General features: G+C 39.8%; 2 protein-coding genes and 1 non-coding gene across 3 annotated transcripts; 2 read left to right on the top strand and 1 right to left on the bottom strand.

Moving 5' to 3' along the window:
* The first annotated feature begins 355 nt into the window (after positions 1 to 355).
* Fetub (fetuin B) lies at positions 356 to 9,487 on the top strand. Its single transcript, XM_046462609.2, has 7 exons — positions 356 to 689; positions 1,017 to 1,127; positions 2,919 to 3,006; positions 4,838 to 5,007; positions 5,852 to 5,953; positions 8,098 to 8,181; positions 9,028 to 9,487. Exons 1-7 carry the CDS (start codon positions 465 to 467, stop codon positions 9,364 to 9,366), a joined length of 1,119 nt encoding a protein of 372 aa, XP_046318565.1. The 5' UTR covers positions 356 to 464; the 3' UTR covers positions 9,367 to 9,487.
* Positions 5,466 to 5,539, bottom strand: Trnav-cac (transfer RNA valine (anticodon CAC)). Its single transcript has one exon. It is a non-coding gene; the product is annotated as a tRNA-Val (tRNA).
* Positions 9,488 to 15,302: 5,815 nt separating the features above from the next.
* Hrg (histidine rich glycoprotein) lies at positions 15,303 to 26,090 on the top strand. The gene is made up of 7 exons (XM_046462608.2): positions 15,303 to 15,532; positions 17,265 to 17,378; positions 18,398 to 18,488; positions 19,667 to 19,833; positions 21,513 to 21,593; positions 23,306 to 23,407; positions 24,536 to 26,090. The coding sequence occupies exons 1-7, from the start codon at positions 15,350 to 15,352 to the stop codon at positions 25,700 to 25,702; spliced, it is 1,905 nt and encodes a 634-aa protein (XP_046318564.1). The 5' UTR covers positions 15,303 to 15,349; the 3' UTR covers positions 25,703 to 26,090.
* Positions 26,091 to 27,944: the final 1,854 nt, after the last annotated feature.

Raw genomic sequence — 27,944 nt, 5'->3', positions numbered from 1 at the left:
CCCATGATCTTGTGCTGCTGCCTGAGGTAAATGTCCAGCGGAGGAGACCAGCAATGAGGAATGTGGAAAGGTGATACCCCTCCCCCCATATTCTGATTCAGGTGGAGACCTGAACACAAAGGAGAATCTAGTTATGATTTCCTAAGAGCCTTGACCAAATGTTTGCTATGATTTTGGGGAAAAGGTTTAAGAAACTTAAATTTGTTTATGTGCACACATGAATACAAGATTGATTGCTGGGGGTTGGAAGGTTACAGCATTGGCAAATCCTATCCAAAAATACTGACTCAGGGAAATGCTTGTTCAGAATTCAAGGTGATAAGTTAGGAATAGTATTTCAAATCCTGGTCAGCCATTCAGATTGCAATGATAAAATGGCTCAAGTCTGCCTTAAAGAGCCCCACTGAACAGCCTGCTCCTGCAGTTTCACAGATTGACCCATCTTGGGCCTTGTTCCCCACAGAATGGGTCTGCTCCAACTGCTGGTACTCTGTATCCTGGCCACCTGCTGCGGGGCTGTGTCTCCACCCAGGGAGATTCTGAAACCTGCACCACTGGTCTCTCGGGGCTGCAACGACTCAGATGTGCTGTCAGTCGCAGGCTTAGCTCTACAGGATATCAACAAACAACAAAAGGATGGCTATGTGTTGGCCCTCAACCGAGTGAAGGATGTCTGGGAACAGAGACAGGCAAGTGATAGACAGTCCCCCTTCTGAGATAGGCATTTGGACAGACTGCAGAGATGGGCCAGAGGGATGGGAACCCCCAGTTGGCAGGTGCTTTTCAAATTGGATACCCTGCTAAGAATGCCGTGCCCTCCTCTGCCAGGGGGTGCTAAGATGCTCTTATTGGGAACAAGTGCTTACAATGTGCTTTCTCTGACACCTAAGTTTATAAGGCATCTTCACAAACCTCATGTCCTTTGACTCTCCCAGAAATCAGGGGCAGTTTTATCTAGTCTTCATGGGTTTCTGTTTCATCTGGGATATGGTGTGTCTCTCTACCCCTTCCCACAGGATGACCTGGGATCCCTGTTCTACCTCACAATGGACGTTCTGGAAACCAGCTGCCATGTGCAGAGCAGAAAGTCATGGAAAGACTGCAGTGAGAGGCCCTTGCATGAATCAGTGAGTGCTGGTTGTTGGAAAGAAACTAAGTTCTATAGGGTGAAGACTGTTCAGTGTCTGCCATTTTTAAAATATATCCCTCTGTATAATTTCCTGGACGAGGTACACATGTGCTTATTCTAACACTGGGGACAGAACCAAATTTAATCAGAGGCATTTCTGTGAAGACACATTAGGATAATGCTGACCAGAATTGAAAAATTGCCTCCAAATGGTTTTCTACCTCCAAACCTCTCTGGTAGGCTTTGAGCCAGTGTCTAAATTGTGAGAGAAAGATCTAAGGAAAAGATCTGGCTATGAGATTAAGATAGACAGCAGAAGCAATGGAGGGAGAGCTTTCCATTTTATTTTGCTTTTATTTTCGTCTTTAGTAAACATTGGCATGAGGTTTGAGGCTTGGAAAAGGGATGGCTCACAGTATGGGGACCCTCAAGGGTGCCAAGGAAGGGTTTTCTGTAACCATAGGACCTATTGGGCCTCAGAATCCATCCTTTCTAAGATGACCATTGAAAAGACTTGAAAATAATAGCATTAGTTTTGATTTGGTTTTTAATCACACTGTGATTATTTCCAATAATTGATATGAACTAAATAATAGGAATGCAAGATAGTGATGTGTTTAGAAGTAAAAATTTTGATCAAAATATATTTTCTAAAGATATATCATGTGTATGTGTGTGTGAGTGTGTGTGTGTATATTATATAATTATATAATATACACACACACACTACTACAGTCCGGCTGGGCAAAATAACCAGGAGGTGACAAGCAACTTGAAGGTTAAAGCGGGAACTGCTTTATTACGGAACAACAGCGGTATATATACCTAACTGATTACACACAGCTTGACTCAATTAGCATCATCCAGTTACAGCAATCAGCCAATAAGGAATCTCCACCAACTTAATGGCTCCGTGGCATTGCCTCACAAACCACTCCTCCTGGCAAACTGCCAGGCACCCTCTTGACTTGATTTGCGGTCCCCAACACACACACACGCACACATATTAAGTTTTTGCACAGAGAAAGATATAGATGGACTCATCCTTAATGGTTAACATGGGTAACTGCAGGGGGATGGCAGTTTACAGGGGACCAAAAATATAAATAAAGAAATGAAGATTCTAGAGGCCTTAAAAACAAGATGTTTTCTAATCATTTAACCAAAGTTGTCAATGTGCACCTAACTGATTTTTTAAAGTAAATAGTCTGTTCACCCTGTTGTTGGTTATATTTGTTATGGTGATACTATCTATGACAATGCATACACTAAAAAACACATATTGGCTCTAACATGATAGAAGTTTATTTCTCATTCATGTAGAGTTCAAAACAGAAGTTTCTGAGCAGAGGTGGGGTGGAGGGTGGGGGAGGGGTTTACTCCAGGAGGAATATGGAGACAGGGGTTCCTCCTGTGCTGTGGCTCAGGCTCTGCCATCTTCAACTACTGGTTTCTGTTGTCACCAGGCTCAGCTGCATCTTTCAAGAGAAAGAGCATAGCGAATAGAGTGTGCCAGACCAAAAAGTAGTTACTCTGCTCACATCTTGTGGTTAGAATTCAGTGGTCCATACTTAACTCTGAGGGAGGTTGGGAAGTATAGCTCACTGTGTCCCAGGAAATGGTTCAACAGTTTGATGATAAATTTCAATTTTTCCCAGCCTAATCACAGAATTTGATTTTGAATTTCTCATTACTTTACAATGAAACCTCCAAATTTTAATTTGGGGAGTATTTTCAAACCTTGTGGTTTTAAATCAACCATGTTATAAAATGTATTTGTTGATTCCAGGTTTATGGCAAATGTAAAGCAATGTTTTACATTAACAAGCCAAGAAGAATTCTCTATTTACCTGCTTATAATTGTACTCTTCGCCCAGGTAAGAGAGCATGATGATTTTGTTAATTTTAGAAAAAGATGGAAAGACTGTTCAAACAGGGCTCTGCCAAGAGTGTATACAGTTTCTTCTATCCTTGCTTTGTATTGCTTAAACTTCCACTACTTACCTCCCTACTGAAATTCAACTTACACTACTTCTTTTTCCACAATTAATCTTCCTAAATCACCTTCAATAGTTCTATATTAATGCCCTGCATTAAATTCTAAATTTTCAGTCTTATATAAATGGCACATTCTCTGTAACTGGTCCCAGGCTCCTTTCTAGCTATCTCTGCCATTATTTTCCTGACATTCCATTCAACTGGATGCCGCAATATTATCTGAATACACACTGTACTTTCCAATATCTGCCTCTTGATTGCTCCTCTCCCTTTACTGAGCATGCCTGCCTTTGATGAACTTTGTCATTGGAACTCCTACCAATTCTTTAAGGAACACCGCCTATACTGTTTCTTCTACATTCTTCGATATTCAAGAAAGGAGGGGTGCTCTCCTGTTATACATTCCTACAAGACTTGGTCTAAACCACTCAGGGAGCCCAGACCGAGTTCTGCTTTGACTTGGAGTCTTCTATTTCTTTTTAGAATGTAGAGTGTTTTCTCTTTTTCCCTACTACATACGCCCTAGTTCCTTTCAAGTTGAAGGAGTCACTCACATTGTTGAACATATAAAATAATAGCAAGGGAACTGGTGACATTTGAAATATGCACACGCATCCTTCTGTATCCTCTTTTCACAAGGGAAAGCCCTTGGAAAGCCAGCACCTCATAGCATGAAAAGGTAGGATGTGGGTCCTTATCAAGCTGCTGTGTGCCTGTGACTCTCCTTGAGGATCTTGTTAAAGTACAGATTCCAATGCCATAGGCCTGATCAGAGCCCCAGATCCTGCATTTCAAACATGATCCAGGTGATAACAGTAGAATTGGTTCCTTTAAGTCACAAGGCAACAGAACAAACCTTTTATTAGTTACAGCTTAAGGTTCCAGGTTGTGAAGACAAGACTCACCTAAAATAATTTAGAGAATAACAACTAATGAATAGCCTCAGGACATTCATGGGAGTCCCAGGTACCAAGGCTCAGAGAGTCAGAAAGTGACAGGTGGGGATGAAGCAGGAGTGACAAGCTTTGGACATAACTACCCCATAATCTTCCTCAGGCCCCAAAACAATCAATCAAAATAATGTGTTTTCTCTGCAAAAACGATTTCAAGGCAGATTCCCTACCTGATTTTCAGAATAGATTGTCATCCTCAGCGCCTCCCAAACAGAAATTGTGGGTTCTACCATTAGTCACATGGTGATTTGACCAATTTTGTTTTCTGGGTAACTTTCATTTTCCATCCCAAAAGGGTGTGTGTTTCCACCTTACTGAATCTATAAGCATGTAGTAAGCACTCACTATGTGCAAGATATGATGCTAGGTATTAAGGACTAAAAGATAAATACAACATGGCAATAATGACAGCCCAAACTTTTAAAGGCATTTGGAGTACAGAGGCAAAGGTGAGAAGATGTTAAATTAGTTGAGGGGATCTGTCTTTTATCAATATAGTGGACTATGTTGTCTTTGAGCACAATTCCTAGAGTAGATAAATTTGTGTGAGGTGGAAACAATTTGGCTTTGATTTCTTTATAAAAATAATACTACTCACCACAGAAAACTCAATGCCAACAACTAATTTCTTTTCCAGAAAATGTATTTTTCACTCCAGCCTTATCTTATCTGTTCAATCTTTACCTTATATGATATATGACTATTGTAGGCTGGAAAATCCATGATATTTTTAATCTATTCTCATTGACATCAATAGTTTCTCGGAGAAAAGTTCACAATATGTGCCCTGACTGCCCAAGCCCAGTTCCCATTGACTTGTCGGATCCCAGAGTTCTAGAAGCTGCCACAGAGTCTCTTGCAAAATACAACAATGAGAGCACCTCAAAGCAGTATTCTCTCGTCAAAGTCACCAGGGGGTCAAGTCAGGTAAGGCTTAAATGCCCAGGTTGGTTACACAGTGTATCTCATACCAGTCACTGTAGATTTCTAAGCTGAAAGGAGAATATCCAGGCACTCTTTTTGATTAGAACCCAAGAGCCCCTCTACATTTCCTTTCCTGGTAGATTTAATACACATTAAATCATGTTTCAGCTTGTATTATACCATGCCATTTCTATGAGTCATGTGACTTGGTTTTACTTCATCAACCAGAAGGCAAGAAGAGAAATGGATTCATAGTCTCATTGGTGGGGTTCTACCTAGGTTCACTAGTTACTACTATGTCCTCATATCTGACTGACCATGGACTACTTCACAACACAACAGGCATTCCATGTTAAGACCTAGGGTAGAGGTTGAATTCTATAGATTAGGGGAAATGGAGTTTCATTTGTATTTGCTTACATTGATATCTTTCATTTATTTATTTTTTCATTTATTTATTTTTGTGGTGCTGGGGATTGAACCCAGGACCTTGTGCATGTGAGGCAAACACTCTACCAACTGAGCTATATCCCCAGCCCACGTTGATATCTTTCATATGAAAAACAAAAATACAAAAGACAAACCTATATGAGGAAAATAAGCTTACTAAGGGAAAGTATTTAGGGCCCATTCTAATCCTAAAGAAAGTTATGTTGATCATGTTTTCTAAATAATCAAGTAATAGTACATGCTTTGATCTCTGTGGGGATCTACAGGGACAATGGATATGTGTGTTGGCAATGCCTCTGGAGATGTATCCTTTCTGTAAATGTATTGCTGCAAACCTGAGTGTTTTTCCTATGTAGCAAGATTTAATTTTAACATCTCAACCCTTGTCTTATTATAGTGGGTGTTTGGCCCTTCTTACTTTGTGGAATACCTAATCAAAGAGTCACCCTGTACCAGATCCCAGGCCAGTAGCTGCACACTCCAGTCCTCTGATTCTGTGGTGAGTATTCCAGAATGTCTTCATAATTTAAGATTGTGTTCACAGTCACCTCTAAGTATTTGGAACATAAATTTTACATAAAATGTTGCAGAGCATGTGCCTTTTTTATTCCCCTTAAATACAACTGACTAGTTAGGAATCAGGCAGGCCTAGATGCATTGATAAGGGGTTTTATTCAACTATAAGTACAATTTTCATTTTCAATATGATGCCATATTGCAAAAAATGGTCATGGGGACCATAAAATATAGATGAACTGGTGATGATCCTACTTCTGTCTGAACAAATCTCCTTACATTTGGAATACACCATGGTGCTCCATTCCTTGGACCACTCTTTAAGAAAGATTAAGTCAAGTAAAAAGTCAAAGAAGCCAGGTATGGTGGCACACACCTGTAATCCCAAAGGCTCAGAGGCTGAGACAGAGGATAGTAAGTTTAAAGCCAGCCTCAGCAAAGACAAGGTATTAAGCAACTCAGTGAGACCCTGTCTCTAAATAAAATACAAAATGCCCAGAGTTTAATTCCTGGTACCCCACCGCAAAAAAAAAAAAAAAAAAAAAAAGTCAAAGAAAGCATATATAATGGGGAGAGCAACTTAAAACCATCTGAGACACCACTGGTGGGAATGTACATTGGTACAATGTGTTGGAGCAAAACTTGGCAAAATGCACCAAAAGTAATTTTCCCCTTATTCACAATAACAGCTTTATTAAGACATAATTCATGTACCATAACATTCATCCTTTTAAGGTGTACGATTCCTAGTTTTTATTATATTCACAGAGTTGTGTCACCAACACTTTATTACATTAGAATATTTTCATTAGCTTCCAAAAGAAACCCCATAGCCATTAACAGCTATTCCTCATTGCTGCCCCTGGCAACTGCTAATTTATTATAATATCCTACTATACCTGAAAATGTGCATACTCTATGAATCTACAATTCCTCTTCTAGGAATTTGCTCTAAGGAACTAACTAGAGATATGTGAAAAGATAGAGCTGGATACTTAAACAAAAAAGTTGCATTCAGTGTGGTTGTCATACAAAAAAGCTTGCTAAGATAATACAGAGGAATACTAGATAGACATTATAAAGATAATCACAGAAGAATATCTAACACCATAAAGGGATTTTCATAATATACTGTTCAGTGACAAAATAGTTATAAAATAATATGTATAATATAATCCTAGTTTTGTGGAAATAATATATATATATATATATATATATATATATATATATATATATAAAATATGAAAAAAGTTTGGAAGAAAAGACATCAAATGATTTTGTTGCAGGCAACAAGTATTTTTTTTCTATTTTCTTTCTTTCCTTCCTTCCTTCCTTCCTTCCTTCCTTCCTTCCTTCCTTCCTTCTTTCTTTCTGTCTTTCTGTCTTTCTGTCTTTCTTTCTTTCTTTCGGCACTGGGGACTGAAGCCAGTGGTGCTTTACCACTGAAACACATCCCCAATCCTTTTGATTTTTTTAATTTTTGGACAGGGTCACACTAAGTTGCATAGGTCCTCATTTAGCTACTAAGCCTGGCCCAGAACTTGTGATCCTTCTGCCTCAACCTCCCAGGTTGCTGGGATTACAGGCATGTGCCACTACACCCAGTTTATTTTCTTTTGTCTGTATTCTAAATAACTATTTATTACATTTGTGGTAAGAAAACAAAGTTATTTTAGTTTGCTATAAACAGAGGTTGAAGGAAACTGAGAATGGTTTTGTCTGAAAAGAGGAAATTTAAGTGGGACACATATAAAGGGCTGCTGTATGAAAGATGAAGCAGATTTTATTTAAAAGATAAAAACAAGCTTTATATAGAACTAAGACCAAGAGGTAAAATTGTATAGCCACAACTTTCTGCTCAATACAAAAAAAAAAAAAAAAATCTAATAATCAGAGATCTGTTCATCAAGGAATACTAAATACTGAATACTGAATTTTGGAAGCAATTTGACCTAGTTTATATAATTTCTAGGGGTGACAGAATTGGCTCAAAATCTGCCATTTTATGGTAAGAGCATAAAATATTGATTGGCTGTGTGTCTTCAAAAGCCAAAAATAAGTTGATTTCCGTTTATGATCATCAGTAATCTTAATACTTAACATAGTTTTGTGTTTTCTTTCTTTCAGCCCGTTGGTCTTTGTGAAGGTTCTCTGGCTCAAAGAGCATCAGAAAAATATGTCTCTGTGACTTGTGATTTATTCCCACCGCAGGTATTTTTCGTCCTAATTATCTTTTTGTGAAGAGCTGATTATTTACATTTAGTAGCCACCATCCCATCCCCTTTGATTTTCCCTAAGATCCCCGATTACCACTTCACTAAGGCTACCCTGAGGCCACACCCATGTGGTAGCTCATCAGAGACCTGTCACATTTCGTTTTAGTCACATTTATGGTCCTGCAGAATTAGGAAGACACACTCAGAAACAGGGCACTCCCAGCTCAGAAGGCTTGAGCCTCTGAAGCATTAAACTCAGTTTCCCTGAGAGACCTTATTCCCAAATTCAGGGAGAAGTCATCCATGAAAACATCCCATCCCCCTCCAACAATGTTTATTGAGCTCTAAGACCACGAGGCAGCCTGGTTGGGTTGAGACAAGCCTGAGACAAGTGCTGGTCCTAGTCTGCATTCATGAGCCCTGTGGCCTGACTGAGTCTTGCTTCCTCATCTATAGAGTGGGACTGCAACAGCGACCTCATTCAGATCCCAGAGGGACAAGTGAGAGGACTGGACAAAGAGCATTGTGTAGGGCCTGGCACAGAATATACAGTAGAAGGTGCCTGCGGCTGCCCCTACGAGGAACAGAGAGAGCACTCACCAGGGACTTTTAGCCTCTCTGGACAGTTGTTCAGCTCTGAAATCAGGAGACTTGCAGTCAGTCCTCTACAGGCCCTGGTTCCCCTGGCCCTTTTCTGTTTTTCTTTTTTAACCCCTTCACCAGGAGAACCATCCCTCTAGCTGGTCTCCTTTTAAATGTTCTTCTTGAAAGGCATAGACCAGCTTAGCCTGCCACCAGATGTGGCTTATGGAATTCTGCATTTAAAACATTGTTATTTCAGGTTCAGTCCCCTGGGTACGACAACGTAGAAGAGCCCCCAAAAAGAAATGCAGTCTCCTCCGGGTCTTCCTACAAAACTGCACCAACCTCTATCCAGTACCTTCCTGATCTGGATGATGAGAAGCCTGAAGATCCCCAGAGCACAGACCTTCAGGACGCCTTCCCAGTGCAGCTGGATCCAACCACCAACCCCCAGGGAGACATCCTGGATGTGTCCTTCCTCTTCCTAGGACCCGAGGAGAAGAAGCTGGTTGTCCTTCCTTTCCCCAAAGAAAAGCAGCACTCTGATGAGTGCCCAGGACCTGCCCAAAATAATAGCCCTCTTCTCCTCCCACCCTGAGAATCACAGAGAAGTTTCCTTGGGGATATAGTACCCTGTGTGAGTTGAGAGGTGGTGGGATAGGATGGAGAAAGAATGGGTTCAGATGTAGAAAATAGCTAATAAAGTGTGTCTTCCATTATTCTTGGTCTCAATTATTGGCTGGAAATGGAAATAATGAGACTCCCCCACTTGGGCTGCCTTGGCCTCTGGACACGGTGCTACATGGTGGGCTGCATCCTTTTCCAAAATGTGATCTTATGCCATGGACCGAGGTTTATCCTTTCAGTGTATCTGTGTGCTCAGCAACCTGTACTAAAGCTCTCCATGAATAAAGAAACTTCCCTAAGTGCAAGAGGTACACGAAACGGGCTCAGCAGCTTCCCTCTTGACCTCCCCTTACAAGACCAAGTCTAGCTGTGTATTGCTCATGCCATTTCCAACACTCATCCTCTTTTCATCTGCCTGAAGGTCTCTGTGTCTCAACAGATGACTAAGATGGAAGAGAAATGTGCCTATGACCTGTGCAGGGCCCTATGGGAACATCAGGCCACAAGAGTTCTTATTGTCACAGATTCTTAGAACAGAAGTTGAAGGGCCCATCAATTGTAGTCTTTTTTCCCATATTTAAAAAACACTGGGACAAGCTGGGCGTGGTGATGCTGTCCTGTAATCGCAGCATCTTGGGAGGCTGAGGCAGGAGGATCACAAGTTAGAGGCCAGGTTTGACAACTTGGTGAGATCCTGTTTCAAAATAGATGATAAAAAGGGCTGGGGATGTAGCTCAGTGGCATAGCACCCCTGGATTCAATACCCAGTACCAGAAAAACAAACACACCCAACAGTGGAACCAATTTCCTCTTAATCAGAAGTATATCTGTGTGCACACACTCACTCACACACACACACACACACTCAGGATATGACTTTTGACATCTTGTCAAATAATCTGCCCATATAATGATTGCCCTCCATTTGGTGGCCATTTCTTAGAAGTGATGCACAGTCCTTGGCCTAATTTATGTAAAAGAAGTAGATAAAACTCACACCCCATTACTCTTACCTATTACCCATAATAAGTTAAAAAGTTGGGGAGCGAATGTCATGTGGGTTCAGTCAGGGTCTGGAAAGAGGCAGAATGGTCATCAAACAGCTCAACTGAAGATCCATCAGTGAAGGAACGTTTAATGAACGCTTGTGGGCCAGGTCAGGGAAGGACAGGGGAGGCTGAGGCACGGAGAAATAGCGACTGCAAGGAAGGCAGGAGGACAAGAAGCCCAGCACAAACTGGAGCTGTGGAAGAGGGGCCACCTGGCAGGAGCTACCCTGGTGGTGATGCAGCCATTGCTGAACTCGCTGCTGATGTGTGGGAAGGAGCATGGCATCAACATGGTGCCCTCTCCCTGCCTCCCTCTCTTCTTTCAATCTTGTCTTCCCTTTGGCTCCTTGAACCCCATGGTAAACCAGTAAGCTGGGGAACCTGGGTCCATCATTCTCCTCAGGTCCTGACTTGGGTTCTTCTCTGGCTTGCTTCTTGCTGTTTCTCTAGTTTTTTATTCTTGACCTTCTTTTCTTACCCTGCAAACTCCATGCAAGCTAGATAATCCAAATGCCAGCTAATAGTTTCTAAATGCTGTAGACATTATTCATTTGAGGCTTTGTATTCAAATAATCAGTGGTTTCAAATCGTCTCTGTTGAAACACCAGTCTCCTATGCAGAAACGTCTGGTGTTGAACATTTCTAGTTATGTGGAATTAAGACTCAATGCTGATGCATCTTTAAAAGTAACTTCTTAGCCAGGTAGGGGGACACATGTTTGTAATCTCAGCTAACTGGGAGGCTGAAGCAGGAAGGTCACAAGTTTAAGTCCATTGACAATAACATCAAATGCTGCCGAGGATGTGAAGCAACAGGAACTTTTAGTTACTGCTGGTGGAAATGCAAATTTGTACAGCCAATTTGGAAAATAGTTTGGCAATTTCTAAAAATAAAAAAAACTAAACATGTTCTTACCATGTGATCAGTAATCACACTCCTTATGAGTTAAAAATTTACATCCACAAAAACCCATACATGGATGTTTATAGCAGATCTACTCATCATTGCCAATACTTAGAGGGAACCAAAATGACCTTTAGTAGGAGAATAAATAAATACAATGTGGAACATCCAGAAAATGGAATATTACTTGTCACTAAAAAATATGAACAATCAAGTCATGAAAAGACATGGAGGAAATTTAAGTGCTTATTACTAAGTGAAAGAAATCAATCTGAAAAGACTGCCAACTGTTTGATTCCAACTATACAACACTCTGGAAAAGACAGAATTGTGATGACAGTGAAAAATATCAGTAGTTGCCAGAGGCTAGAGGGGAGAGAGGAGAGAGGGATAAATTAATAATGGAGCACAGAGGATTTTTAAGGCAGATAAATTATTCCGAATGATACTATAATGGTGGATGCAAACATTGCACATTTGTCAAAACCCATGCTAGGTACCCTACTGAGTGAAGAGGAAACCCTAATGCAAACTATGGACTTCCGGTGAAAATGATGTGTCATTGTAAGTTCTTTGGCGGGAACAAATGTGACCTTCTGGGTTCAGATGTTTATCATGGGGCGGGGAGTTTGTGAGCATGGGACGAGAAAGTAAAGAGTACTTAGGAACTCGCTGTACTTTCCACCTAATTTTGCTGCAAACCTAAACCTGCTTTAAAAAATATGTCTATTTTTTGAAAGTAAAGTAACAAAATAATACATTAAACGTCTGACCAAAATTGACTTCTTTTTTCTTAAAAGAAGTGATTCCTATTACCAAAAAAATAAAAATAAAAACCCTGATGCTAAAAAATTATATTAACTGATCCAGTGATTCTCAAAGAAATAATCAGAGATGTACAAGGATATTTACTGTAGCACTATTTATAAAAACAAATAAATAGAAACAACATAAATGACCAAAAGTGAGGAATGTTGAATATATTAATATTTATATAACTTGCAATATACCATGATCTCTGAAAATAATTTTCCTGAAGAATATTTAATGATCTTGACAAGTCCTCACAGTGTAACCTTAAAGGAAAAGATAATATTTAAGCTACATATTACAGGAAATTGTTTAAAGTCTTTCCCTAGGGAAGGGATTGTATGAAATGGAAGGGAGAGAGACTTAATTTTATTTAATAATATTGTTTGTTTTATTTTATGTGAGGTTTATGTTTAAAATTAAAAATTATATGATTAGAATAACCCAAATATTTAAAATCCTATAAAATACCCGAAACAATACTTTAAAATGTTATATAGTTTCTACTAATACCTGAAAAAATAAGTTATAAGTAAATAAATACTCAACAATAGTGAAGGAAAAAAATCTGTATGTACAGAGTAATTACAACAACATAAAAAAATCTGTGTTGTGTATATCCAAATAGAAAACATTCTATAAAGAAATTATATTATAGTTGATTTTTCTCATGGGTAGTGGAATTTGAGATGAATTTTCTTTATACTTTTTGTACTTTTCATGCTTCATTTTTTGCAAAGAATGTGTATTCTATTATGAGCAAAAAAAATCTTAAAAGAATGAAAGTTCTGTTAGCTGACTTTTCCTGAAAACATGGTTAAAACACCTAGAAAGTACCTGAATGCCAGAACGAGACCATGGAGGTGAAGATCTGTGTACTTCAGTCTGCCCCAAAAGCCATCCTGTGAAGTCACCACCACTCCTCTTCCTCTATCACATCTAAGGCCATTCTCTGGTTCTAGACCATCTGGGAAGCTTTCCCAAAGCTAATGTCAATGCCTAGAGCATTTGACAGTTCTCAGAACTGAACATATACTTACCTTTAATTTTGTGCTCCCTGAGACACCTCAACCTGAAGCTTCCCTGGTTACTGGAAAGGCATCGTTAGCACTGTATGTCTTAAAAATTCAATAAAGCCAGGGGAAGGGAATGCCTGGGTCCTGCAAGTACCCCCAAATCTCAGCAAAACAGTACTGTAGGGAAAGCATAAATTGTCCTCCCTTTTTCCCAGTCCCAGCATTCCCATCCCTTAATTTACTCCAGCATCTGATTTGCCCAGGTACTCCATATTGGATGAAAGACTTGATTAAGGAGCTCAACTCATTAGAACATAAAACTGTTTTTGTTTTAATCAGTAGTTATACCCTGCCCCACTGAGTTGGGGCCCTTAAAGATACCTACAGCAGATTCCATACTATTTCTATCCTTCTGAGTTATACTATAGTGGTCCCATTCAGTTGTTTAAAAGCCAGTTGTTGTTCACACTAAAAGTTCAGTCTCGAACATTATCCTAAACATGTTTCTTCCACTTTAGCACTCACTAAACCAACCTGTTACCCTTGGAAGTGAAGTCTATTTTTCGTATAACTCCTCCCTTTTCTTTCTTCTAATTCTTTCACTTGATTCAGTTCTATCTGGATGCTCATTTATTCTCAATTTTGACTGCACACTGGAATTACTTGGGAATCTAAAAACTATCCAAACCCAGATCCATTCTGATTGAATTGTTTTGAAGGGTCCTGATCCCAGGATTCTTTTTAAACTCCTTGGGCATTTCTAATATGAAATCAAGATTGAGAACTATTGCTGTAGAACCTTACTGTAGAAAAAGTACAGGGAAGAAGAGAGATGCTGTCTTCTGATTGTTTTTGGCAGTGGGGAGGGAAGTGAAGTTGATTCCCTTTAGTCTTTTCAGAAGCTGCTGGCCTCTGCAGGTATGAATGTTCCACATAGGTATATAGGTTTCTTTGGAGGGTTAGTGGCAGGGGGTCAGGTGTATCCCAGCCCTGTCTTCCAATGCTGAGCCCTCCCCACTATGGGACAGGTATTCAATTGCTTGACTCCTGCTCTCACCCCTCTCCTCTTGCACATGAACCAGTTCTGTTTTGCATGCTTTAAAAGCCACAGAGAATTGGGATGATATAGGAATGCTCCCCACTTCTTCCCAGGTACCCTAATAAACAGCATTAATAATAACACATAGCATCATTTATTTAGCACCTAGTCTGTGCCAAGATTCGTATTAGTTCTTTTATATGTGCTTTCTTATTTAACTATCACATAAGCCTACAAAGAAGTATTAATCCTCATTTTATAAGTGAAGGAAACTAAAAATCAGAGGAGTTTGGGAGTTTACACAGTATCACACAATAAGAAAGTGACAGAGCTAGGGTTAGAAATTTACATCTGACTCCAAGGCCACTGTCCATTAATCATGCTATTCTATTTGAAGTCAATTCCTTGTATAATGTTAACTACTAAACATGTTACCAAGGATTCTTTTTAAAGAATTCTAGTGGTAGAGCACTTGCTTAGCATGTGGGAGGCACTGAGTTCCATTCTCGGCCCTGGATATAAATTAGTGAATTAATTAATTAAAGATCCATTGACAACTAAAAAAAAAAATCTACTGATTGCATTCTACTGAACTTTAGTGCCATAATTCAAAGAGGAGCTGATGGTGGAGATTTCTGGCTGAGACTGACAGGCTGATGGAGGAAAATTACCTTAGCACAAACCTCACCACTGGGCACACACATTGGCAGTGCTTAAGGTCAAAAATAGACTTTGGATCTGCAACCTACTAAAAATATCTAGATTTGGGAAGGGGAGGAGACAGGGGGGCAGGAATGAAGGTGGAATGAGTGGACATTATTACTCTAGGTACATATATGACTGCACATATGGTGCTATACTATATCATGTACAGAGAAATGAAAAGTTGTGCTGTAATTATGTACAATTAAAAAAAATCCAGATTTGTGTAGATAATGGTTTTACCAGATCACCAGTGGCATGTCTCAGCTTTCTGTCCCCAGGATCCACTAATCATTTACAGATTGTTGACAGATATTTGAACCAGGGGTCAAGGTGAACATTCCTAGTTGCACAACAAAAATGTATAAAGTTTCATCAATTGTGTGTGTATAAATTCTCTGCTATGGTAGACCACAGCAGGGGGAGTGTAGCAAAATGAAGGTGCTCACTGCCCTACTACTTTTGATCTCACTGCAATGTTCATGCGCTGTGAGTCCCACCGACTGCAATGCTGTTGAGCCTGAGGCTGAGAAAGCTGTAGACCTTATCAATAAATGGCGACGGAATGGCTATCTTTTCCAGTTGCTGCGGGTCGCTGATGCCCACTTGGACACAGTGGTGAGAAATCGTCCATGTCAGATCTGAGCTGGGAGACCATGCTCCAGGGCAAATGAGATTCTAGCTCCTCAGCACAACAAATGGCTTCAGTCAGGGTCTTCTGTTTAGTTTCTGTGGCTGCTCTAGATTGTTTATTTTTCCTTCCAACTCCACGATTATTATTGGAATAGATTAACTAGGGATCAATCTGTAAGCACTTAGAAGCACTATGCAAATGGCTTCGAGAGAAAAATCAGAATTAACTAGCAGGAATTGCCCTTGAGGAAAGAACAATCTTCTGATGCGCCAAGGCAAACTGGGTAACAAAGAATGTATTCAGTGATCAAGTGCTGATTTGGAGCACTTTCAGTGAAAGGAGAGCTATTAAGATTGGGTGGGAGAAGACTTCAGTTGAATCTGAAGAATGGGTAGGATGTGAATAGGAAGAGGCCTGGAGAAAGGCATTTCAAGAGAATTCTAGGTACATCAAGGTGGGCAGGGAATCAAAAAAGGAGGCCCTAGGGAGTAATTGAATAGGCTGGGCGGGGTAAGGGGTGTGATCCAGAACTGCACGGGCTCTGGAGAGGCCAGAATTGAATGTGAAGTTGGAAGAGAGACTGAGCTTATCTTGAAGACGTTTAAACAAGACTTCACTTAGATTATATGCTGATTTGAAATGGATTTGATGGGTTGATAGAGATTATGGAAGGCTGATGAAGTTGTCCTTGCAAAATATAATAACCTATCTTCTCTTTGGTGGAGTGACTGAAATCAGAGAGTCAGGTCACTATGGACTACTACAGAGGATGAGCAGAGTAATATACCCTTTTTAAGGTGTTAGGAAAGTGCTGAAGAATGCAGAGAATAGAAATCCAGGAGTTTACCAATGTACTGATCATCAACAACAAGCAATTCATGATCAGCAAGTAATTTAATGATCATCAGTTCCATTTTAGGGTCTTTGCCACATGTGTGGGGCACAGAATGAATGGGCATGGTGCTACCTCTGAGTGGCAGTATGGATTTGTGGCAGTGGGGTGAAAAGGAGAACACAATGTGCCTGGAGAGATGTAAGAAAGTGACTGGAACATGAAGTAGGAAGCTATTTCATGTGTTCAGGAATGAAGAAATGATGGTCAGACCCAGGTAGCTGGAATTGAAGCAAGAAAATGAAAAATACACATGAGAACGTTTCAAAGAAAGACCATTAATGGCTTGATTTCTGTGTAGCCAAAGTAAAGCAAAGCCCATACACATTTTCTAAACTAGAGCCTACAGCAGTTAAGTAATTAATAGCTTCTGACAAAGACCAGGGAAGTTGAGAGAGGAAGTAGATCTGTAAGAGAAGTGAGTTTAAGTTGAAATTAAGGTCAGAAGTCCAGATTCAGGAAGAGAGCTGGGTGAGAGGACACCACCACCACAGCAGATTGCACATGGTGATATGGCGATCTCCACTTACCATTCTAGGCTTGTATTGTCAACACCTCCACCCACCCAACATTGCCCTACAGTGATGACTTTTTAAAGTTTGGGGGCAGAAGAAACCTTATAATGAGTTAAAAAGAACACTTGGAAATAACTATTTGAAGCCATTTATCCAAATAAATAGATCAAATGACACAGAGGTAGGACATCTGCAAAGACTCGGAGATAAGCAGGAATTCTGTTTAAGAAACAAAGAGATTGTTTTTATTTTAAAAACCTCCTGAGCTCCCTCATCCTACTCACCTGTTGCTTTCTTGGCATTCTTCAGGGATCTGCGACTGTCTATTATTTAGTCTTGGATGTAAAAGAATCTGACTGTTGGGTCCTGTCCAGGAACCAGGAAGACTGTATACCAGCTCATTTTAGAAGGCCGTCTGATATAGTAAGTATACAGGGTACCATTCTCCTCTTAATCCTTCTTACCTCCTATCAGCTTACACAGGGAAACCATATGTTTGGTCTAACCTGGAAAAGAGTAAGAGCAGTTTATGCCTTGAGACTCATGAAGATTGTGTTTACCTTGAGTGACACCCTGTGAAGAGCCCTTCATGGGAACCCAGGGAAAGATAACTCAACAAGGCTTGTGATTCCTTGGGATAGTATGATCAGCTGTGAGTCCCTAGGAAAAAATCACCTAACATTCCTAGACTTCAGTCTCTTCAACTGTAAAAATAAGAGGAGAGTCCTGAAATAGATAGACTCAAAATCCTTTCCAAGCCTCACAATGAAGCTATGAACTTGTAAGTGTATCCCATCAAAATTGGTCTCATTACCAGGAATGGCCAAAGGGCTTAGTTACATTGAGGAAGGGGTTCTTGCTGTGCACATTGGAGGTGGGTACTGACATGCCAGAATCTCTGTCACAGGTGTAAAACACAAAAATGAATAAGCACAGATAAAACTTTCATTTCCAAAAAATGAGAGGTTTACGCATTAGTGCTTTTTCCTTCAGAAATGTTTGAGATAGGGTCATAATCCATTTAAACAGTTTTTCCTTCATTCTCCTAAGGGTTTTGGGTTCTGATAGTATGCAGCACACAGGAGCAAGGTAAGAAATTGCAGGGTTTGAGACAGGCTTTGATGAAGGAAACCCCAAATACAATTTTCTGAGTGTGTGGTGCTGAGGATAGAAGCCAGGGCTTTTGTGTGTGTACAAATACAGTTTAAATGGATAGCAGGAGTATGTGGCATTCCCTTCATATTCCCTCATAAAGGAGGATGGTATGCAATGAGTCAAAAGCCACTTTTTTTCAATATTTATTTTTTAGATTTAGATGGACACAATATCTTTATTTTATTTTTTATGTGGTGCTGAGGATTGAACCCAGTGCCTCATGCATGCTAGGTGAGCCCTCTACCACTGATCTGCAATCCCAGCCCAAAACTCTTTTCTTTTTACAGGTGATTGGGCAATGTAAGGTAATAGTTACAAGATATTCAAATGAATCTCAGGACCTCCGAATGAATGACTTTAACTGCACCACCAGTTCTGGTATGTTAATCTGTTAAATTGCTAAATAAATTCCCGATTAATACAGAACTCAGTCATAGAGTGGTATTTATCATATTAATACCATGATGTACATCAGAAAGGATCCCTGTTCTCATGGTCTTCATTATTATTCATTCTACTGAGAATAGAAGGAGGACAGTTTTCCCCTGTTACTGATACATCTTCCTTTAAAAAAAAAAAATCAATACAAGAAAATAGAGCTTTCCAAAGTGCCATATAGCAACATTGTGTAGACATAGGCTCTGGGGTCAGACTTGCTTGTGTTAGAATCCCAGTCTCATAATTTACTAGTTCTGTGGTTTTGAGGCCAAGTTATTTAATCTAAGATTTTTCTCATTTTAAAATAGAGATAATAGTAGTAGTAGCTGTTAGGATTCTTGTTAGAATCAAATAAAATGGTCTATATAATATGCTTTGTGGAACATTTACCACTCATAAGTATTGGCTTCATATTTAAAAGTTATATATTACTCTATAGTTTACAAAGTGATTGTTTATAAATAATATCATTCACCCTCACCCAAGGCTATGAAATAAAGATTGTGTTGCTTTCTATTTTAGAGATAAAATAATTTAGGCAGAAGTTCAATGACATGGCCTTGGGCACATGGTCACGATGTGATGAAGGCATGACTGTATCAACAACCATGGTGACTCTAAAGTCCATGCTTTTTATATTTGCTTTTTCAAAAAGAATTATCACAGAATGCCTTTAAACATGCTAAATCTCAACCTGGTTCAATATAGGCCACAGTGGAGCAACTTCTACAGGAGGTTGCCTTAAAGAAAGATTGAGCTATATCTTCTCTCTCTGGACCAAACTTTATGTTAAGGAGGCCTCTTTCCTCCTTGGCAAAGACAGGAAGAATTTATTAAAATATTTGCATTTTATGAATGCTAGGGCATCAGAACAGTGGTCACAATAGGAACCTGAGTGTTAGAACAAATGGAAAGAAAGACTAATGGTTTAGCTCAACTGCTGACTGGCTGATTGATCAACAAGCTACTTAGTTTCTCCAACCCTGGATTTGCCCATGTTTTAGATGCAAGTTCCTGTTACTCTTACCACCATGCTTTTATGTACCACATGGAGTCTAAACATTGGCATCCTATTTCCCACTTGTAATTACAATATTGCCATCGTCTTCTTTCTTTAGTGTCTTCAGCACTGAGCAATAACAAAGACAGTCCTGTAATCCTGGATTTCTTTGAGGACACGGAGCAGTACAGAAAAGAAGCTGACAAAGCCCTTGACAAGTACAAAAGCGAGAACAGTGATTTTGCCTCTTTCAGAGTGGACCGAGTAGAGAGAGTTGCGAGAGGGGTGAGTCACCACTAATGTCTAGCTAGAGTGTGAGGACCCAGGCATCAACCTGGCAGGCAAGAACTGTTGACAACCCTCTCCACTTGCCCCAAGTGATCAGCTGCCTTTGAAACTGTGGCAGCCTTTTGGCTATAATAGATAGTGGATAACAAAGAACTGCTCTTCTGCAAGGGTTTTATTTGTTTGGAGAGGCAGAAAGGGAGGGTAGACATCTGAAAGAGAGAAGGGAAAATCCAAAAAGGAAAGAGGGAAGGACAAGAGCATATTAGGGTTAAGTGAATTATTCAATCATTGAATTTTAATTTTCTTATATTATGGTAGAAACTGTTTAAATGGATTATGACCCTATCCCAAACATTTCTGAAGGAAAAAGCACTAAGATGTCTTGGTGTGTTAACCTCTCAGTTTTTGAAAACAAAATTTTTTATCTGTGCTTATATGGTTATATTATGAGGCTTCGGGAAATAATCTCATGACATTTGGTGTGTCTAGAGAACTAGATAGTTACCTGCCTCACAGTCCAAGGACTCAAGTGCCTTCCAACCAGAGTTGTCTTGAGGAGCAGCTGGTTGATATTTGCTGTATATTTCAAAAATGTAAAATTAAATGGATCACGGTACATACCAACAATGGAATGCATTTAATACAATTTCCAAAAATAATGTGTTGGACCCAGAGGCACTGGAAAGAGTTCAAGACATATTACTAAGACAAGCAGGTTACAGAGCAATACTCAGCATATGAACCCACTGAAGTTAAATACTTAGGTCGCCATGGATATGTGGCAAAAGGCTAGAAGGAGAAATACATCAAGTAGACCGTGGTGCTCACTCTGAGAAGGAGAGGCTAGGGTGCAGCAAGAGTGATTTTTCACACCATGCTTATCATGTCTGCATATTTGAACCCTTACAGTGAAATTGTGTTCACTCTATCACTTATGTGATACTTTTTCCCCCCTGTGCTATGGATGAAACCCAGAGCCTGGTGAGTGTAGGCAAAACCACTGAGCTACATCCCCAAACCTTGTTAAATTTATTTTATTTTGAGATAGGGCTTCACTAAGTGGCCCAGGCTGGCCTTAAACTTGGTGAGCCTCCTGCCTTAGTCTTCTGAGCAACTGGGGTTACAAGCATGCACCACTTTGCCCAGGTTTTGTGATACATTTTTAAAAGGCAAAAACCATAAGAAATCATATATGTATTTTGTGAACCCATGAGGGTCTCCTTCCGTCCTCCGTGCATTTCCCCTTCTCCCTCCCTTTCCCTCCCTCCTCTTTTCCTTATTTTGTGGTAATCTTCTTCTCATGCTCTTCCTTCCTACTCTGTTTTGAGTCACCTCCCTTATATCAGCGAAGACATTCAGCATTTGTTTTTTAGGGATTGGCTAACTTCACTTAGCATAATTTGCTCTAGTGCCATCCATTTCCCTGCAAGAGAATTCATACCCTATTTGAATCAAATGTATGATATGTCAAGATCATTGTATTGTCTTGAACAACTAATAAAAATGTATAACCAAAATAATTAAAGATTAGTTAGAAACAAAAAAAAAAGCCCATAAGAAAAATATCACTTATTGGTGATTTAAGCATTCTAGTGTTTTACAATACATTGGATAGTTACTGTTCTCTTTTTCTACTTTTTCTTTTCCTGAAACTATGTTGTTCCTATCTGTTCTAGAGAGGAGGGGAAAGAACCAAATACTATCTGGACTTCTCTGTGAGGAACTGCTCCACACAACATTTCCCCAGACCCCCTAAAGTGAGTGAGTATAACAAATGTCTGTGAAATGCTAAGTGTCATCTAGAGAGTTCTTGCTCCCTGACAGGCACTCTTCTAAGTGCTTTATACATTAACTTATTAACACACCACCCTATGGGGTAGAAACTCTTTGTCCCTGATTTGTAGATGGGGAAACAGAGGCATGGAAAAGTTAAACAAATCATGAGAAAATGCCTTTATAATATACATGATATATAACTAAACCTAAAACAGGTTTTTAACATGTTAAAATTAAAAGTTTAACTAAAACTAATAACCAGCTTGTATTAAGACCCCCCTACGATGTGCTTTCACTCATTCCAATGCATCGACACCCACAGGGATTGCATTTGACAAGTAAGGAGGTAACAGGTTCAACAAAGGGGGGGTCTTGCCAATGTTCACAACCCAGCTGAGACTATAGTCCAGTTCTTCTCATGCTCAGTCCAGTAGGATTTTTTCCTAATTATTTACAAATTAATCTGATATCTACTAGAGAATCTTATTAATGATACCTGACATTTGCTTGGTGACTCACAGTTTATAAAACACCCCTGCATATATCATTGTCTTGTGGGAACTTTGTGATAACCTACTGAGGAGAAGCAAATGCCTGCCTCCATTTCTTTGGGGCAAGTGGGCCTAGAATTTCAATCACTTACCTAAGGCACTTGGCTAGAAAGTGCACACAAGACTTTAATTCTAATTTCAAGTTCAGGATTTTGCTGAGGTTTAGTAACACATTCTCTCTCTGGCTGAAGAGAGGAAGCATTTGTTATTTCCTTTTATGACTGCTCAAAATTTTGACCTGAATTAATTTTAGATTCCTGCTCAGTGGCTAGAAAAAAAAAATGCTTCCCTCCTCTATCCAACAAACTCAGCTATCATTGTGTGGGTAATAAAAGACCAGTGCAGATCCAAGAGAGTTGGTAATTAGAAGTTGGTGATAATATTACCCTGATTTTCTAAATCCTCTCACCATGTGAGTAGATAGCATTGTACTTGTTTACAGTCTGAATTTCAGAAAATGTGTGTAACCTGAGACTCACACAAGTAGAAAATGGTGAAGCCAGGATTAGCACAGACCTCACTCCAAAACCATACTCAGAGCCTCAATACTTAATAGCTTAGTTTTTGTTTGTTTGTTTGTTTTCTAGAGAAGAATTGTCAACTTGTTTGTCTAGCTTTGATGGCTGAGCTTAGGTGACTTTGGAGCATCGGGCTAGTCAGTTCAGCCCTCATACTTAGGATGGGGCCAGCAGACTCTTTACCTTGACAGGGTCCTTGCAAACCTGTCTTTATACTGGCTCCCTCCTTTCTAACACTTTCAAGGGACCAGTTAAAGTCATTCAAATTTATCTTCTAAACCATTCCTCATTTTCTCTAGGCACTGACAACTCAGATCTTCAGGGCAGAAGTGTTGGCCTAAAGGAAAAGCAGTAATGACATGAGCAATCGCCACACACATGGGGAAGCCCCCAGTGCTTGTGACTGCTCACGGGAGAGAAGTTGCAATGAAATCCTTTGCAACCTGTACCTTCCCCAAGGGTTGACTGGGAAAGATTGCTAAGTAACTGGTGGAGATGTCTGATAATATCATTACCCTGATTTTTCTAAAGCTCTTCTTCCTTTCCAGTTCATAAGTCTGGGTGGGAACCCTCATACCCCTTGAAGACACACACACCCACTACAGACTTTTTTCTCTTTTGTAGGTTTTTGGATTCTGCAGAGCAGATTTGTCCTATAATATAGAAGCCTCTGACTTGGAAGCCCCAGAAGACCTTGAAGTAATTTGTGAAGTCTTTAACTTTGAGGTGGGTTGTCAGAGTACACTTTGTTATGAACAGTGCCAGATTAAATATTTTCACACACACAGTGTAATTGGTTCTTAGAGTTGTGTGTGTGTGTGTGTGTGTGTGTGTGAGAGAGAGAGAGAGAGAGAGAGAGAGAGAGAGAGAGAGAGAGAGAGATTTGGAGAGAATAGAATAGGCCCCTAGGAAAGGGAGTAAAATTTTTGGCATGACACCAAAAAAGTATAAATTTTTTCTCAAGTATAGGGCAAGGGCAAGATTTGGCAGAAAAGTACAATGACCAATTCAATCAACCTTAAGTGAATTTGAAAATCGTCCTTATAGTTAGAACTTCCAGTGCTGAGACTTCATAATTCTTAGCTTTTATTATTAGATGTTGAACCTAAGAGGAATTAATTGGTCTCAAATTTATCATGTAAAGGTTTATAAGATTAAAAATGATATTTTATAACCATCCCAGAAACCTTTATGCTTTTTCTGAGTGAGCACAAAGATGTTCTTCATAGTAATTTTTATATTAGCAAAAATAAATAAATAAAAATTAAAAAGAAAAGAAGGAAGAAGAGGAAAAAAGAAAGGTAGGTTTGTCACCAAGAATACAGCTCCATAGACTTTTTAGAAAGTTAAAGTCTGGATGAGGAGGAAAGTAAAGAGGCAGGTGTCCATCCTGTAGGAGTAAGGATTTTATATCAAGTCTCAGAACTCTGTTGAGAGTCTAAGTTTTAAGACACTAGTTTTCCAAAGGCTGGTCTACAAATGGGTGCCATTCCTTAATGTAGTTTCACCAATATATGTTAAAGTAAGAAAGCTTATGTATAATTTAAAAATTTTTCATAATACAACATATATTCCATCCAAAAATTATTCTTTACTCTATGGTTATTTTCTGACTCTTGTTGTCAAGATATCATTCCTTTTGTGAAATAATAATGGTGTTAGTGGGCAGTTTTTGTTTGCATTTTAAATGTTGATTTGGCTAGATAAAAATTGGACACCCTTTTTTAGTATCTGACTTTTTAAATTGATTTGTGAAGTCCAAAAGTTTGGAAGCCATTGCCCTAAGTCAAGCTAAACATCAAATTTCTCCTTTTGCGTTACATGATAACACACACTTTTCTGTACTTTTACCAGGAACATAGAAACATCAGTGATGTAAGACCCCATTGGGGCCCTCCCCACCACTTTGATGGGCATGGACATTCTCATCATCATCCTCAGAAGCCACATAAATTCGGATTCCGACCTCTCCCAGAAGGAAAAGATAACTCTGACAGACCACCACTTCGAGAAGGAGATTTTCCACCATTTTTGCCACCTCCAGGATCAAGATGTCATCACCCTCTTTTTGGCACCAATGAGACCCAAAGACACCCTTATAATCATAGTTTCAGTGATCAGCATCACCATGGACCCCATTCCCACGAACACGGTCCCCATGGCCATGGGCCCCATAAACATGATCCCCATGGGCACGGTCCTCATGGACAGGGACCCCATGGACATGGGCCTCATGGACATGGTCCTCATGGACATGGACCCCATGGACAAGGGCCTCATGGACACGGTCCTCATGGACATGGACCCCATGGACATGGTCCTCATGGAAACGGTTCTCATGGACAGGGACCCCATGGACATGGGCCTCATGGACATGGTCCTCATGGACAGGGACCCCATGGACATGGGCCTCATGGACACGGTCCTCATGGACATGGACCCCATGGACATGGGCCTCATGGACACGGTCCTCATGGACATGGACCCCATGGACATGGTCCTCATGGAAACGGTTCTCATGGACATGGACCCCATGGACAAGGGCCTCATGGACATGGTCCTCATGGACATGGACCCCATGGACATGGGCCTCATGGACACGGTCCCAATGGACATGGACCCCATGGACATGGTCCCCATGGACATGGTCCCCGTGGCCGTGATTTCGATGACTATGGACCCTGTGATCCACCTTCCCTTGGCCAAGGTCCCCCAGATCACCATCACCGTGGCCATGGCCCACCACATAGGCACCCAGGAAAAAGAGGCCCAGGTAAAGGACACTTTCCTTTCCATCCGAGACAAATTGGATCCATTGTTCGACTCCCTCCACTAAACATAAATGAAGTTCTTCCTCTTCCTGAAGCCAATTTCCCCAACTTCTCATTGCCAAACTGCAATAATCGCCTAAACACGAAGATTCAGCCCTTTCCTCCATCAGCCTCTGAATTGTGTCCAGGGACGTTCAAGAGTGAGTTTCCATACCTTTCCAAGTTTTTTGCATATCCATCTCCAAAATAAAATTTGATTCTTTGATGGGCATCCTCAGAAGCCACATAAACTTGGATTCCGACAGAAGTAAATCATATTCTAAATTAGAGCCATCTGTGAAATTGCAGTTGTTTTAATCATACTTTTATACTCAGGATAGGGCAATATGTGGGTGTGGAAGGAAATGGTGCAAGAAGAGACAAATAGATGGAAAGGTGAGGAAAGATTTCATGCTACAAATCAGAAGTTAATTAGGTCACTGGCCACTGTATTGCTTGCAGTAAATTTCTAATTCTCAGAGTTTCCTTCTTTCTTGGATTGAACTTCTCTAACTCTAGATTGTCCATTACTGCTTGTGCTATGTTTAAGCATACCAAAAAGATATGTATTATTACTTAAAGGATTATTATGAAAGTGACCCAAATTGTCTCCTAGTGGTTATTTCTATTTGTCTAAATTTCCTCTTGGAAAAATACTATCTAAGTTCAACTAAGAAGCAAATAAAGTCCCAGCTATAAATTGCAAAGGAAGTTGCATGCATGAGTCAAGACCCTAAGTTCACATGCACAATAAATAGCACTTTATTTTCAGAATCAATTAATTTCTACTTCAGGTCCATCCTCCCGGACTAATGGGAAACTCAATCCCAGTCCTTCCTGGCATTTTTGCTCTGCCCCATGATTCCCCACACAAAGTTGGTTGTGGCTCGGTTCTAGAGTCTCACATAGTGCCAGGATGTTTGGGTGGGCACAAGTAGGTCTGATTCTTGATCATTGGCTCAAGATCAAGAATCCTGAGGCCCCGCTGCTGTTCACATTGCTCTCTAAGGCTAGTTAGTCTGCTGCTTTCTGTATGGAACTAGAAATATAGGCGTCTTTGTAACACCACCAATGGACATAACTACTGAGACACACCATGTGGCCATTCTCTTCCAGGCCTCTTTACCGCCTTTCAGTCTGCATTCTGGAAGCAGAGCAGCATTCTTTGGCTCAGGACCCCCAAATACCACTGCCCTTCTCATCTCTTCTTCCCAGGCTAGGGACTCTTCTTCTAGTCTCACATAAGCTCACTATTCATTTTTGGTGTTTTCCCTACATTCTAATCCTCTTTCTTTTTTCTTCTTTCCAAATCAGAATTCAAGAAATTAGAAACAGGTTGATAAGAATTCAGGTTCTCTCTACCTTCCAGCCACAATGATGATTGATGATCTAAATATCTAATAACCAACATGACACAAGAACAGACCAATCAGACCAGACACAACCACCAATAAAACAATTCCCAGCCATAAACAACCAGTGTGGCCATACTGGTGGGGACCAGCTGAACATTGGCTTACAGAATCTCATTCTTTCAAGGCAGCATGAACATAGGATGAGCTGCTTGAATTAGGTCTTGAGAAAGGTGAAACCCAGGGATTTCAGGTCAACAGTTCAAAATGTTTTCTCCCACAGAATCATTTATTTTATAACTTCTAAGGTACTTGCACAAATATTGCTTGAGTTAATGAAAATGTTACCTGGAAAACATAGGAATCAAAAAGCTCTCAATTCATTTTAATTAAATTCGTTTGTCCTATGCAAACAGTTGCCGCAGGCAAATAGTGCTGCAAAAAAATTATTTCTATCCCAGGGAGCATATATACTACTAGAGGTTTTAGACAACACACCACAGACTGTTGCTTTTCTAGATTTTTTATGTCACAATGGCTAAAATGGATATGTTTGTTTGCAACTATGCTATCTACATTCAAAACTGATATTAACAGAGGCAATGTTGCTGACTCCTCAAATGCCTAAAGTCTGAGCTCCTCACCCTTCTCTAGAAAAATCCTACTTTCAAACATCACCCTTCTCTTTGTAGCACCCTACCATTCTTTAAGACTTAAAGACTAGAAATATTTGTTGATTCTTTCCTTTTCTTTATCCCCAGTAAATTCTATGTCAGTACAGATTTTGCCGATTTTATTCACTAAAGTGCCTAGCACATACTGGAGTTTCATAAATGTTTGTTTAATGAATTGATATGATATAGTAAACATTTATTATAAATTTAGAGATTTTTCATTTTTATTTTTAAAAATTTTTAGACATTATAATTATACATAGTATTTGGGTTCATTTTGTCAAAATAATACATGTGAGGAATATGATTTCAATCCCTATTCCCCTCCGCTTTACCTTCCCTCCTCATGCCCCCTGTTCTCTCTCCTTTTTTCTATTGATCTTCCTTTTTTTTTTAAGAGAGAGTGAGAGAGAGAGAGAATTTTTAA

Source organism: Marmota monax, unplaced genomic scaffold (assembly GCF_021218885.2).
Source record: "Marmota monax isolate L192 unplaced genomic scaffold, Marmota_monax_Labrador192_F-V1.1 WCK01_AAM20220418_F8-fsc00100, whole genome shotgun sequence".
Lineage (NCBI taxonomy): Eukaryota > Metazoa > Chordata > Mammalia > Rodentia > Sciuridae > Marmota > Marmota monax.
The sequence above is the reverse complement of the archived record's forward strand: the minus strand, read 5'-3'. Positions and strand labels throughout refer to the sequence as shown.